Consider the following 15,985-nt stretch of genomic DNA (forward strand, 5'->3'; position numbering starts at 1 on the left):
ATTAAAACAGCAGCTTACTCAGTAGCATTACATACTTGCAGATAGGCTTAAATACTTCTTCAGTGTCTTGCTTTGAGACTAATGGATTCACCTGATTTTTGTAATAACAAAAATAATGTCCATAGAATTATGCTGTGAACATGAGTCAGAGCTGAAGGATTTGTCTCATCAGTATCTGCCCGGTTGAACATGTTTTGTTACACCAAAAAGACATGTGGTTTGTCTTACCTGCATTATTAAAGTTTAAACCTGTCTTATCTGGAGTAAAAAATAATAATAAAAAAGAAAGAAATCATATTGGTTCAGGTACCTTCAGTATTTTGGAACCATTGGTTGCTTTTTCAAGAGTTGTTCATCCCCAGCTGGGGAAAACTTCGGGCTTAACCTGAAATCAGTGAGCACAAAATCATGTGATTGTATCAGCACATTCAAGCTCATTCAGAAATTGGCCTGGCTCATGTAAACTCTATACACAGCTGCTACACCAGTGGGATGGAGTGGGGAAACAGCTTAGAACAGAGCTCTGCAGTCTCGGGACCCCAACATTTCCTGTTTGACCCTGTACACATGCAACAGCTTCCTTGTTGAAGATCATAGAGCAGAAGGAGCAAACAAATATCTTGGCTCCACTTTTGAGGCAGGTGTCCCCTCTCTTGATATTTCCTGTGGTCTGGGAGACACTGCCAGCTGTCTGTTAAGTTCATGTGAACAGTTTGTCTGAGGGCTGGGGGTGCAGGAGGGGAGCAACCTTCATGGGACTTGTGCTGATATCGGACTCGATGAAGGAAAGAAAATATATGCTGGGGTATTGTGCTGTAAACAGCTATTTCTGTTCAGTCCTGAGAACAAAATTTCACCATAACATCACAAGTGACTGATACCTTCTTTTATGAAGTGGCTTAGACTTCAAGTGTGTTTGCTCCTGCTATATTAAATAAATATTACAGCTTTTTTTAGGATGTGGGGACTATTATACTGAATGCATACATACTGTCTTACTTTGAGGCACAGATCATCAATATAATTTCTGTAGAAAGGTTGATTGTGTGACACTTTCACAGTCATGCTTTACAGCCAGATTGTCACTGTTGTATCAGCTAAAGCAATGGCCCTACCTTTGACATATCACTGGAACCGCCATTACCACTGACAAAACTACTAAAGATTGTGTTTTGACCTTTGCTCTCTTCCCATTTTTTGGTTCCTCTTTACACTTTTATCTTCTTATCTAGGATCTCACTTGAAATGTTACCCTGTATTTTTTCCCACATCTCAGTTTTCTTCTAGCTTCCTCATAATTCTCCAACCTTTCCTGCACATCATTTCCCTTGTGTCAGGACTTCAGTCGTGATCTGTGTTCATCCTCCTAAATCCTGAATCCAGATGATGTCCTTGCCTGGCTGGCTGGAGGATGTCTACTCTAAAGTCTAAGATGAATTATAAACCTGCAGTTCCTCTCTGAACAATGCTTGGCCTGACTTGTTTCTCTGCAGTCCCTTTCTAGATATATCAGTTTCGTGTAACCAAGTGAATATGTCAGTCATGCCTTTTTACTCACTGCTTTTGTAATACTTTGGTCCCTCGTGCCAGACAGTCTGGTGTTGTGTTTGATTTCATGTAACTCCAAGTTGTAGCCACAGTTTACACCTTCTCCACCCCTATTTTCTCACAGATACACCTTTTATTCTGTTTGGACATTATTCAGACATATCTAAATCGTCCTCATTTAGACTTTAGGTTCTCCCTGTCTGCCCTGCTTGACAGTCACTTAGCTTTCCACTCCAGAGATACCGAGGAAAATCCCACCAAACTCACATGGTCAGCTTGATGCCTAACAGCGTGCCCTTCTTTGCAGCTTCCAGCTTTGCCCTTTCCCCAGAATTCCTTCCCTTACAGAATCTTCAGATGCCTTCTGCCTGCAGGGTCATCCCACTGGCACCTGCATCTGGTGACTGTTTGTGTATGTTGTCCACAGGTGCTTTATCCTGTACTTTCCTGTTTGTGTGGAAAACAGTACTGAAGCTTAGTTGTTAGATATTCTTTCCCCCAAGATAGCCTTCATAAAATCCAAATTCACCATGAGGTACGCAAGGGCCTTTTAAGCAAAAATTGTAGCTAAGTGATTTCTAAGAGTAGCAGATGTTTGTTTATTTATCTTTTGCTTATAATTAGAGAAAACAAGAAAAGGAAGACTGGGCTTGTAGCTGCATTCTTACAGAGTATAATTGTTTTCCTCCATTATTTTTCATGATTCCTGCAAAGAATCTTGCATACTCTTCTTTGCATCTTCAATAGGCCGCAAGCACTTCTGTGATTTATCATTTACAAATTCTAGGTAGATGGGGTTCGGAAGTTCATGGCCCTGACCTGGTGCTGGCTTTAAAGTCAACATATAATGAGGAATTATTTAGGAAGAGTAGCTGTAACACCAGCCTCACATCATTGTTTCCAAATCCTGTTGGTTATGTATTACAGATGACTCTCTCCTAGTAAGTTTGCTTACTTATTACTTTCAGGGTTTCTGTGCTGGGAAAATGGGTTGCAAAAGAGACTGTGGGTATCATGACCTCATCATTCATATTCAAAAGAAGATCAGCAAGATTACCAAAGTGCATTACTTTGTAAAATTATAACCCCGGGAAGTAATAAGATTCAATTACATTTTTTTGGCAAAGTTCTTTTTAAGAAAGTATTTGTCTCATGGCTGTAGTTTATTCTTTGTCTTGATCATTGGGAAACAGTTCTCATGAGGATTTTCCATCTTCTCAAACCTTGCAAGAGATAAATCCCTCTTTTCCTGTGGTCCACTTCAGTCTTTGCATATGTGCATTTTCTGAAGCGTTAACTGTTAACAGTTGTGCCTAAGAAACCTAAATTCCTTACACAGCGCTTTATAATGCTACAGAACAAATGCAGACTGCACAAGGAGCTTTCTTCCCCTTTGCTCTGCAGAAGATCTGAAATATCAGACTGAACAAGAGTATTCCAGTCATTGGAGCAAATTGATGGATCCTGTGGTCTGAAATGCAGACCAGCTACCTCTGTGCACTCTTGAACAAAACCCATTGCATCTATTGTTAATAGTGTCAAAACCAAACTGCAGATAAGCAGAGGATGCTGAGATGTGTTTGCTGATTCTCTGTATTCTCATTTCAAATCTCAGGAGATTATGACAGCAGGTCAAATACACTCTTACAAACCACAAACAAGAATGGGATACTTTGTAAGTCAATACAGAGAGCTGTATTGACTGTGTCAGTGTGGTCTTTGTAAATAGAGAGCACAGTACTGCAGATATCACAGGTTTATTCTGCAAAATAATTTTAAAGCATGATTTAAGATCTTTCTGGTCTGCTTCTCATTTACTTTGTTTTCAGTGCTTTTTTAAACTTTTGCCATCCTTGTTTTGAGAATGTAAAAGTCCAGAGGGCTCTTATTTTCTCTTGTGCTTTTATCTATGGTGGTAATAGTATGTACTGTTCAAGAAAAGCGTTGTTAATGCAATGTAGTATATTGGAGCAGAGTAAGTCAAGTCATCTTATGTTTTATTGTGGAAGACATAACAAAAAATCCCATGTCTGTAATGCTGGGTGATAAAATCCCATAGAAGCTGAATGGTGTGATGTTTCTGCACAGGTTTTTTCCTCGGGTCAGTTTAAAAGGGATTCCCCTGCTAGAGGATCTCAATGGAATTTACAGTTGTTCTTTTAAGTAAGTGTTTATGCTGCTCAACAATTTGGACTCTCCATCATGACTCATTTTGGAGCCTGCTCTGCCTGCCTGACTTGTATTTCTATGTGCAAGGATTTGAAGTTGCCAGAAAGAATACTTCTGTGAGCAACAAGCAGAAATGAAGCATTGGACAAGGACTTCATGGAGCTTTCAATGTTTTTAGAAAGGGAAGTGTTAACACTGAATAGATGACGTTACCACCACCAAGAAAGAAAAAAAAAAAAGAGGGCTCTGAAAGCTGTATTGACTAAACCTTCTAACAATGCTTGCGATTCTCTATATCCTGCTCTGTGTTTTTGTATGGATTTTTCATAGCACAGGCAGACTTTACCCCACAGTGTGATTCAGTGTCTGTTTCTAGCCATGCTCTTGCGCAATTTTAACCTGATTTCACGGGAGGAACAGAGAATGAAACACCGTGGCTCATGGTTGTCAGCAGTGAAAAATAGCCAGGAATCAGACAAACAGCTTCATTGCTGAGATTATTTCCGGGATGAAAACTCGTCCAACAGCTGTTTGCTTTGGCCACTACTCAGGTCCCTTTTTTTTTTTCAACAGAAAAAAAAAGAGGTTTGTTTTTTTTTTAAGATGTGGGCTGGTTATTTATGTAGTCAGGAAGAGGTCTCTGCTTCCAGTGTTGTGGTCTCTGAGCTGTTTTGACAGTTGGAGTACAGGGAGGTTTCCTCTCTTCTCTTTCTCCTTTTCTCCCATCCTTCATTCACTTAATGCACAGACCTGGAATGCTGTAGGAAGAAGAGAAAGCAAATTTATGAGTTCTTTAATCCCAGACAGGCAGCTTTGTGGCAGTTACCTTCAAGAAAAGTTCACGCCCCAAAGGAGCGTTTAGTCTTACAGAGCCACTGACTCACTGAGCAGTGCGTGTGAGTGGCTGCGAGGGAGAAGGGGAGAGATGAAGGAAAAATTTTGCTTCCTTGTGAAACTTGCGATATTATTTTAAGACTTTTTGAAAAGATGACTGCTACTTTTGTTTAAAGTTTTTTTTCTGAAATTGCTGAAGCTGGAGTCTACCAGACTGAGGTCAGGAGCATTTTCTTTGGCAGAAAGAAGATACTTTTATAGAAGCCATGCCTGTGCTTGGGGTTGCCTCTAAACTGAGACAGCCAGCTGTAGGGTCAAAGCCTGTCCACACTGCCCTCCCGATACCCAACCTTGGCCCCGCCGGCTCACAGAAGTACTCACCAAAGTCTTTGGAGCTTACTGGGGCAGAGAGCTCGATGCTTTCTTGTCAGCTTACATTAAAGTCAACCTGTGATTTTGGAGAGAGGAAAACGCTTCAAGGAAAAACCCAGGAGATTGAAGATAGCAAGGTTAGTTGTAAACTTTACCTGTGGAACTCTATTCTAAAACAAACCCCAAATGTTGATTTGCTTTGAAAAAAAACTTTCTGCATGCAGAACTTGGAGGTAAATGAGTAAATAGACTTTTGCTGTCATCACTGAACTCCCATAGCAGCCTTGAAAATTTGTTTTGCTCAGTGCTGCTGTCTGAATAAATATTCTGTTTTTAAATGTTAGTGTTATTCACTTTACAGATGATTTTTGATAAAGATCAGCAGAATCATAAGGAGAGAAAAAATCATTCTAGCACCCAGTAAACAGAGTATTTAAAAAAAAACAAAAAACTTGGCAGCTTTTTGTTATATTATGAAATTTAAAAAGAGATCTCACGCCCACACCTATTCCCACAGGGAGGCTCTTTTAAAATAAAAACATGCAATTGATTTTCTTTTCAATTTTCAAATGATCTGGCTATTCTTGCTGCAGAACTGCTGAACCAGAAAAACAGCTTCTCAGTGGAAAGTACTTGTGCTTTCCTCTTCTGCAAAATAGCTTCTTCCTAGCCCCTATCTAGACCCAGTTCATTGTGATTTAAAAAAAAAAAAAAGCATTATCTGAAGTAGGATGCCACAATATGTTTTAGACTGCTTAGGTTTTTGGGGTTTTTTTTCTTTTGTAAGGGGATTATTTTTTGAGTCCTAATTAACTTTTAAAAAAAACTTCTGCTTTATTTTTGAGCTAGGCTTTCTGTTGTAGTTGAAAATATTTTTCATGCTTTGTACATGAGTATTGAGTCCCTTCTTGTCAACAGCATATATTTCTGTAGATCTTTCAGTCACTACATTACGGCTGCATGTGTGGTTTACACAGCTTCAGCAAGCTGTGAGGCTACTTCCTCTTGCTTTTCTAGTAGTACTCTTGGTTTGTGCAACTGATTACCACTCTGGAATTAAAAATATAATTTAATTCTATCTTAGTTTGAGAATACTTAAATGTCACTAGAGTTGTTACAGTAGCAAGATGCACATGATATATGTACTTGTTTTTTCTTTGTTTTTAGTTACTGGGTTAATTCAGTTTTAGTGAAGAAAGTTATTTTTTGTGGTTAAAGCATAGGGTTGGGATTGTGAACATTTGGTTTCCTTTTTAAACCTTGCCACATATTTACGCATAAGATTTTGGTCACGCCACTTAACTTTTTCCTTGGAGTTTTCTGTGTCACATCTCCCTGTCTCCCAGAGATGTGCATTGGTGGTGTCAGACATCCTATACAGAAATGTAAAAAAAGGAGAAAACTGTTCATCTCTTGATTATCACAAGTGATGAACAGCCCATTTCTGTAACATGAGTATGAAGATAATATAAGTTGGAAGATAATAAGTTTTCAACACAATGCAATTCCTGCTTGTTTACTTATTTTTAATAGAAAATATTCTTTTGTTTGTTTTTTAATGGTGTTCCTTAATGGATATTCCATGAAGAGTAAATTAGATTTGCAAATACTGTTTTCCATGAAATAAACAAAAGGTTACGTTGGCTGCTGAGAAGTGTATCTTGTTTACTTATAAAAGTGCGGAGAAAGATATAAAGCATCTTGCCTTCACTGTTTAAGCCACTTGGGAGCTATTAGTAATTAGTGTGAGACCAACTGGAAGTCTCAGTCTTCCAAGGCATCTGGTCCTGAACTCTGCTGAACTTCTAGTGAGTAAAGTAACAGCCTGGATGGACACAAACTGTGATACCAATTTGCCATTTCATTGGTTTGACAATATGTGTCATCTCAGAAACTGTTTTTTTAAAGAACAAATCGCAAACCAACTTCCCAAAAACAACTCAGCAGCCATGACATCCTTCTCAGTATATGTTCTCAGTGGAGGCTGCTGAGCAGTTTTAAAAGATGAGCCATAAAAAGACCAGGCTGTACAAATGATGGTCTGAAATCTTCCCCCAGCCACCTGGATTTATAGAAGTGCTGAACATTCAAAAAGTTACTAATTTCTGAAGCATTTCTGTATTACTTGCTTACATGTCTGACATTCCCAGTAAAGCTTAGTGGCAGCCCTTTACTCAATATTCTTGCTGGCATGTTTTTTGAAAGAAGCTCTTTTATTCACCATTTAAGCAAGTTTCATGAAATCTTTTTGCCAGAGGGGTTTGGACTGTAAGATGGGTGGATATTTATGAAGGTGACATTTTTTTAATGCTTTTCTTACTAGTAAGCTTCAAAGGATCAGCCTAAAAGTATTAATGCTGTTTTCTTCATCAGTGATGGAGACGCATGCCACCTGAGTAGCCTCAGAAGTATGCATAGGTTATTTAAACAGTAGTTCTAAGCACAGATATGATAGAGCTGTTAGGGTTAATGTCTCCTCAGGTTTACTGAGCAGATGCAAGTTCTGCACTACAGGTTGTGTTGTCCCAAAACTTGACCCTTTGTGAATGCTGATTCCAACCGACCTTCTGTTAGCAAACATGTTAATCCACTGATATGTCTGTGTGACTGTTGTATGCAATGCTGTACATTGGGAGGGACTGTGTAACTATAAAAATGGTCAGATAAAAGGTTTTTCATTCAAAATGTAATGAATACCTAGTCTGAGTTTCCAACTGAGAGTAAAATCTGACTAACATATTTCTGGCATGCTTACATTATACGTATCATTGCAAATAAGGCAGCACTGATTTTTTGAGGGAAAAAATATGGAGCCCTGTCTGCAAAAGACAATGGAACATATGAATTAATCATCTAGTTAACTTTGGTTCTTGTCTGCTGAAAGCAGTGCCTTTTGCATTGCTTGCTTCAGTCTTTTACATTTGCTGCACTGCGGGTCACAAGTTTTCTCATCCTGTCTGCAAGGCGTTTAGATTGACATGCATAGTCACTGTGACATATCCTGTTGCTATCTGTTAAGTGCTAAGAATTCTGAAATAAATTTGGGTTATGCATGTCAGTACGGTAGGTCATTGTCATCCAGCTGTTTCCTCTATGAACTTCACTCTCACCAAACCTGATTGTTTGAGACTTTTATCGCTGTTGGCTTTCTCATGAGGCAAAGGCCGGTTGGGAATACAGTACCAAACATCAGTTCGCTTTTGCCTTGCTGTTTGTCTCATCTCACATGATTCTGTTGCACTTGCTCATGTAGTCTTGGTTGTTTTCTTGTTTGTGGGCATGATGAAGTTTGAGGTTTAATAAAAGTGATATTGTCATAAAAACTGCGGTAGAAAAAGTTTGAGGTGATTATGTTTACCTTTTTTCTCAAATGTATAGAATTCAGTTAAGCTTACGAAAGCAAATAATAAGTTGCTAATGATTTAAATTATTCTGTGTGTAGTTTATTCAAATGCACTTTTGTTCAAGATTTTCATAATTTGTGCTTTGGTGCCTAAGTCTCAGACAACAGGTCCATCTGCTTTCTTGTTAAACCCACTAATGTTTAGGCTGATTGCATGAACACTTTATGATGTGAATAGTCATGCAAAATATTTGAACACAAGTATTCAGAGCACATTCTTTTTCCCTGAGTATCATATAGACAAAAGTTTATTCCTATATATGTACACAGGAACAGAATCCAGCTGCTGGATTCATGAGGTGAAATGCTGGCTGTCTTTGAAACAGATGGAGTTTTGCTGTTCAGCTGGACCATAGAGTGTTCTTATGCAAAACCATGTCTGAAATCACCACTATATATTTTCTAATATTTTTCTAACTGTGGGTATAGTATTATTTGTATTTCTTTATCACCAATTTTATACTGCTTGCAAAATTAATCATCAGATCATGGTAGGTTGCTTTTTGATAATATTCTAGTTGTAGAATGAGCCACTAAATGGTTACCAAGTGAAAAAAATATCCATTGATACGCATAAAGGTAAATTAAACAATGACTTAAAACTATAGGAATGAAGAAAGAACTTATTTGCAAAACCAACTTATTTAGTTGCTAAATCATAACTCTTCACTATATTATTTTAAGGGTAGGCATTGAGAGGCTAGAGCCAGACTGTTCAGCTGTGCCTAGAAACAGGGCAAGGATCAAAAAGCACAAACTGGAGCACAGGAATTTCCATTGAATTTCAGGAAAAAGATTCTTTACTTTGAGGGTGGCAGAACGCTGGAACAAGCTATCCAGATAAATTGTGGAGTCCTCTTCTCCAGAGACATTAATGACCTGTCTAGATGCAATCCTGTGCAGCCTATTCTAGGTGAACCTGCTTTAGTAGGGGGGTTGGACTACAGGATCTCCTTTCAGTGAGTCTGTAATATTGATCTGTAGCAAAATGCCAATGGCAATAGTGTTTTAGTCCAGCTCACCTGAACGCCTGATTGATGTCAGCTATTCTCACACATTTGATGGTGCAGTCACAAGTGCTTTGCCATGAATCTTCTCCAGCACAAAGTTGTGCAGCTGCTGGGAGTCAGCACCCCCTGCTAGGCACACTGGTCTTCTGGTCTGGCTTCCTGGGGCTGCTCCTTGCAGTGCTCTGCTCTATGTTCCCAAAGTTTTCCTCCCATCATTAGACTTTCTTTTTTCAAGAGTTCTCCACTATCATTTATACTTCCAAAGTGAATTTTCCCCGAGACTAATCTGATATATTAATTGTAGTGTTTTGGTTGCATGACTTGGATGATAAGATTTTAGCCTTCTTTCCTGAGTTTATTAATTCCTTTACTGTTGTATTATCTTATTTCTTTGTTTTTTTTTTTTTTTGTTTTCAGTTTCTCTTTGTTCATGCTATCTCTCTGCTTCTATGTGCTTTATCTGCTTCTTCTTTCTTGTTGGCTGACATCTTTACAGGCTACTGAATATGACTTATTTTTCTCTGTATCTCCTAATCAAGTCTTCCTGTCTTGCTTGCAGCATTTTTCAAATCACTGCTCATTATCAGAAGTGCTAGTCAGCCTCCCCAGCTGATCCAGTACACATATTTAAACCTAAAACATTTCTAGATACCTCAGTTTTGGGGACTTGTAGTAAGATCCTAGTAGTATGGAGATACTGGTATCCAGAGGATGAATAGACAGTTGTTTGTGACCTCTCTAACAGGGGTCCTGCCACACTAAGTTCAATTTTTATACAGGAAAATCTTAGGGGAACTCAGGAAATTGATCTTCTGCAAGGCCTTCTGGAGGAAATGACAAAGATTATGTGTCTACCTGAGTAAAGAGACACAACTAACTTCTTCTCTAGAGCACAGAAATCTGAACAATTAAGCTGGGGAAGCAGTCCCCAGTAAACCAGCAGGACAGAGCAGAATATATTGTGCTACCTGGGGAGCATGTCCAACAGAGAATGGGGTCCAAAATACTTAGTTCTACCAAGTGAATGTTGCTAAAGTAATCTACAATGAATGTCACCAAGCTGAATACTTTGATCTGGTTAGGCAAAAGCATGTGCTGAAGCTGTTAAAGTGACTCTTAAAGTCCATTTCATTTGGCATTGTACCATTGCATCTCAGTTTTACTCTGAGGGCTTCTAGTGTCATTCAGCCAGCCCTTTTGCATTTAGTAATTAAGATGTGCATGGAAACCTCTCATTTTTCCCTCATCAATTTTAAGTAGTTTGTTAGTGATGTGGTAAATCCTGTCTGTCACAAGACATCAAACTTGGAGAACAGCTAGGCGCTTATAGAGAGAGATCTCAAGACAAATAGTTTTGTTTTCCATACATGGGTGGAGCTCCTGTTCACGTCAATGGGAGTGCTGTGCACATTGGAATACCAGATGTGTGCCATAAATGACTTCCATATCTCTGTCTTTCCTCAGCTAACCCTTCCACACCACTTACTTAGGTTTCATGTGACCCTTTCCCACCATTCTGTAAACCTCTCCAAAGCAAGGTATCTGTTGCAATCCCACATCTCTTTGACTTTTCAATTTCTTGGATACGTTCTTCTCTGGTCTCTGAGGGCCAAGTTCGTCTGAGTTTCTTGACACACTGAATCTAGAGAATGTAAATAAATGAGTTTCTTTCCCAGTTTTGTCATACCCTTCATTTTCTCAGCACTAGTGCCCTGGAGGTATCTGCCTTATGGGTTGGCAAGAAAAGAGGCTGCTCATTGTGCCAAGTGTTTCATTTACAGCTCTACAGCCAAGGCAACAGAAAGGGCAGCAGAAGCAGCCAGAAACCGCCTATCTTCTCCCCATAGTGACTGCTAGTGATGGGAAGCCAACAGTGTTTCAAAAGCATTGAACTAGCTGCCAGAAATTTCAGTCAGCACTGTGGACACCTGGGACTATGTGTGTTTAAAATTCACACAGCCCCAGTGAAGCCAGGACAGTTGGCAGGAGTTCAAATTGTCAGCATTTTCAGCTTCTTGTCTAGTGGTCTGAATTATTTCTTTATCAAACAGATAGCAGTGTCTTTAACGTGCTTTATGTATCCAGTACCATCTGTCTATGCTATATTATAACTAATTTAAGAGCTTCCCTCTGTATGAGTTGGGACTAAATTTCACTGTTACATGTTTATTGTCTAATCATCTGTATCAAGCACATTTTCATTGAGTTGAGATAAATGTAAAGTAACACAATATCAACTCTTAAATCTTTTGTTTTTGTGAACAAATTGTATTGAAAGTAGGTTGAATGATGTTTTTCATCTGTAATTTGTAATTGGGATCATGGATAGGAGGGTATTCACCAGCCTGAGCTGAGGACCTCTGCCTAAATTTCTACTGCTTTCATGTTATTTCTCTTACAAAATAAGAACATAGAACTCAACTTATTCCATATTAATTAGTGCATTGTGAGCTGGTATTACACATCATCAGCAAACAATCACACTTAGTCTTTTGTATTACATTTGTGTCTGAGGAGGCTGCTTGGGGATTTTCTGACCAGACAACTATTTAATAAAAAATTCTGTCCTCAAAAATGGGAGTGTGTCTGCAGGGTGATGCACTGTGAATGCACCAGCAGAATTTAAGCAACCCAGCAACACTTTCTTGGTGCAACACTCTTGCAGCCCCCTGGGATAATCTGTTCTTCATAACCACACATGGAGATAAGTGGTCTCAAAATTCAGATAAAAATAATGGGTGTGTATTGTACCCCAGGAGGTTTTAGCTAGGCTTTAGTAAAACTTCCCAGCCATAACAGTAGTTAAATTTTGCCTGTGGAAGATATAGTATCTCCATCACTGGAAAACCCAAAGTGTACACTTGCCTGTCACAGTAGTATTAGCAGTGTTCCTTCATTGTGCAAAGGAATCAGTGACAACCTTGATGGTTTTCCCATTCTCTTTTGTCATTCCTTCATTCAGCTGACTTCAGGTGCATGGTAATGAAACTGTGCTTCCCTGGGAACCTGAGTTGGGAGCACCATGGCCCACAATGATATAGATACATAAGGACTCTCTTTGGAGACAGATTGACTTCCTCAGAAAAAGTGCCATTGTACAGTATGGGTATTTCCAGAGTCACTGCACTGAAATATTGTAGTTCCTGTAAGTTTCCTGAAAGCACCGGTAGGGTGTTCTTGGAGCCCAGAAAGCAAAGCTTGTGGCTTGCTTGGAAACACTCATGCCCCTGCCATATCAGTATTGGAATGTCCTGCCTCAAGAGCCTGTGAGACAGTGGAGTGACTCTTGGGGACTCAGTTCTTTCTCTATAGCAAAGAACATAGAGGCCCTATGAACTTAAAAATCCTTAATTTAAAATCCCTTCAGGAGTACTACACTGAATATTTCTTCTAGCTGCATTTTGTAGGGGGTCCCTAGAAGACAGGATCATCCCAAAGCAAGGGGTGACACTAATATTAGGGAGTTTGGTTGCACTGAAAACCGTTTCTTCTCTAAAATAAAAATTATGTTCATTCTGTGGATTTTTCTGTTTATTTCAACTCTACCTTGATCCTAGAAATTTTTACTAGATTGATATCCTACTATGACAGGTAGTGTGCAAGAGTGCAAAAGTCAGTCCAGTCCTGTAGAACATATGGCCATTTTACACAGGCTGTGGGAGGAAGGGGGAAAACATAAACCCCATAATGCAGAAGGAAGGGAGAGATTAAAGGGAAAATGGATGATTTTTCCCACACTCAGGCCGGGCCTTTGTGGCAGGGACTAGGAATTTCAAGTCAAATATATCTTAAGTCCCAATCTCCACATCATAACCACAAGCCTATCCTTTGTCTTCTAAAGGATCAGTTAAGAATGAAACATCCAAATAATGAGTTCTTTTTCCTGCTTGTCCCATAAGGACAGTTTTGGCTTTGTCATCATTTTAATGTCAATAGCTAGCAAAAGTGTGGGCTTAGCTCTGAGCTGGAGGTGGAATTTTACTCCAGGAGACATATAGTCTTGATTTTGATGTATCCAACCCACATAGACTAGCACCGTTTATTAAAGATAGAGAATATTTTGTGCCCTTTCTGAATCTGTATAACACTCATCAATGGTCCTGTGTGTAATGCTGTTGGTAGGCTGCTGACTTGTTAAACATGATTCGGAAAATCCAAGTATTTGTGAGGCAGGCCTGTTTTAAAGAAAAATGGCTTTTTTGGGTCCTAATTTATGCCTTTGAGTACACTGCCTAGCTTCTTTTTAGTAGAAACTTGTATTTACTAAATACTAACAGCATGAATTACAAATTAGCACTGCTAATCTATTTCACTAAGTGTTCATTCTGGTCTAGTTCCACTGTCCCTTTTTCTCTAGTATAGTGGACTAATTTTTGAGTCACAGTTCTTCCTGCACTTACACACAGGGCATGCAAAGAGTAGTTCATTTAAATCAGCTCTGTGTTTCACTCTGACCTGATTCACAGGATGTGGTCTTGGAGGAAGCCCATGCCTTAACAATAGTCTTTTGACAAGTGAGGGTGTTTGGGGATTAAGCTGGAAGAGGAGGAAGCATATATCTATTCTGAAACCTAGTAGTGGACTATTTTGTGCAAATCTTCACTTGCCCATGATGTTTTTAAAGTCACAAAACTTCATTTTTGTTTTTACTGGCAAGAGGATGTTGGCTGAAAGATAGCATAACTTCTTTAAAATTCAGAAAAGGAATGTAGAGTGTTTTGTCTGGTAAATGTGAAGGAATAATTCCCTCATGTAAGATGCGCAGATTTCTGATGGCTCTTGTGTATGTTCTGTGTAAACCAAGCTGAGAGAACTTAGAAAATAAGCAAATCAAAGAGAAGCATAATTTTGAAGTGGTTAGAGCTGGATCATAATATTTCTGGATATATAAACAGAGAAGGTGCCAGCCACTAAATGTACTAACTCTGCATAAAACATGAGGGAATTTGACCAAGTATAATATTAGTATTGTCCTAAACTACTTTCAGCATGACATTTTGTCTGACTTATCTTTTTAGTTGTATTTAATCCTTGTAAACCTTCCTTTGCTGCTCTGCCTTCTGATCTTTATTTAGCAGGAAGCATTTCATCTTTCAATGTATCTCTCCACAGTTGACCAAAATATTTTGTTCAGGTGAAACTCTCCAATTGCAGCAAATTTGAAAACAAATTGGACCAAAAATAGTTGTTGAGCTCTCTTTTGTGTTTTCCATTTCGTATTATCTCTGTATGACAGATTTAACACCTGGCTTTATATCTCATTGATGTTGTCTTAAGCTCTAAAAGATTTGGCAGTGAAAACTTCCTGTTGTGCATCGGGATTTGAATTACAGGGCATGAGTAAAACCATCACAGCTTAGTAATGAACACGGCCATGCACAGAAAGATGACTTCCTAGCAAGTGCTGTAAAACGACCACTTTCATTAATCAGGAAAGACTGCATGATTTAGGGGTGAGTAAGACGTAAGGCATAAGTCAGGGTGCAGGATTTTTACTCACCACCACAACAATGAGATTTCCTGGCAACACATCTATGCAGTAAACAAGTTGATTTCTTTTTTGGGGGAGTGTTTTTGTTTTGGTTTGGTTTTTGTTTTTCAGGCTCCTTTTTTTGTAAGCTGTCTCTGTAGTGGAAATAAATAGGCATTAAATAAGAATGTGAAATAACAAATAAAAGTTCAAAAGGAGTTTAGAAATTTCCTCAGCTGAGCAGTCTGCCTGCTTTCATCATTGCTGGCCAGCTCACCAGCCATAGACAAGAGTGCTGGAAGGAAGTGCTGAAGGAATCCGTTTCTCATGAAGGAGCAGCACAAATTGGAAAACTTGAGGGCTGCAGGTTCAGATTTTCTTTTGAAATGCTTCTGAGGGCGTGAGCAATTCACATGGGAATTCACAATCTAGTTTCATTTCTGGTTACTGTCAAGTACCTCCTTGAAATAAGCTCATATGTGAAATGGTAATAATGAAATTGTAATAGTGAAATTGTTTCTTGGCTAACTATTAATTAATTATTATTTTTAAAATACTGAAGAAATAATCTAATTAGCTAGTTTGTAAAGTGTTACTGCGGTTACTTTTAATTATCATAGAAAAATGATTTTTTTTTTTAACCTTATCTGTTACTGATGTTTTCAGCTTTCTGTCAGGCCAATAATACATCCCTTCCTTTTTCCTGGTTGTAATGAGAAGAATTAAAAAGTAGAAGGCATTTTATATGCAACATGATTTTTTTTTCCCGTGTAACCTTGTGATCCTGAGAAAAATAAGGAGAGAATAACAGCATTTTTGCTGTTTCCTTTACCTTGCTGCAGTATCACTCTGAAGACTGATATGGTTCTCTGTTATTAGGTGAAACCTAAGAAATAGGTTGCTCCGCAAAGATACTATTATAGTGATTGACAGTCAAGTACTCTGTTCATAGGTGATGTCATCTCCAGATGTGGGGGAGGTTTTTAGTACAGTCTAATTTCAGAACTTTCACATCCACACTTCTCTTATGCAAGAACAAGATTTCTCCAGCTGGGTGTTGGGAATGGGATGGCGTTTGTGTTACCAATGAACAAGGGCAAAGCAACCCTTCCCATCTGTGACAGCTGTGTCACTCACAGCCTTACAGAGTTTTAGTTTATAAGATAAGCTATTAGCACA

General features: G+C 38.8%; 1 protein-coding gene across 1 annotated transcript in view; it reads left to right on the forward strand.

Moving 5' to 3' along the window:
- The first annotated feature begins 4,795 nt into the window (after positions 1-4,795).
- Positions 4,796-15,985, forward strand: part of NAV3 (neuron navigator 3) — a 252,084-nt gene continuing 240,894 nt past the window's right edge. The window contains exon 1 of the mRNA XM_066183294.1: positions 4,796-5,060. Within this exon, the coding sequence (XP_066039391.1) occupies positions 4,818-5,060 (243 nt within the window). The 5' untranslated portion in view covers positions 4,796-4,817. The remainder of the gene's footprint in view (positions 5,061-15,985) is intronic.

This window comes from Chamaea fasciata, unplaced genomic scaffold (assembly GCF_029207755.1).
Source record: "Chamaea fasciata isolate MVZ Bird 193981 ecotype frontalis unplaced genomic scaffold, bChaFas1.0.hap1 SCAF_5, whole genome shotgun sequence".
NCBI classification, from domain to species: Eukaryota; Metazoa; Chordata; class Aves; order Passeriformes; family Sylviidae; genus Chamaea; species Chamaea fasciata.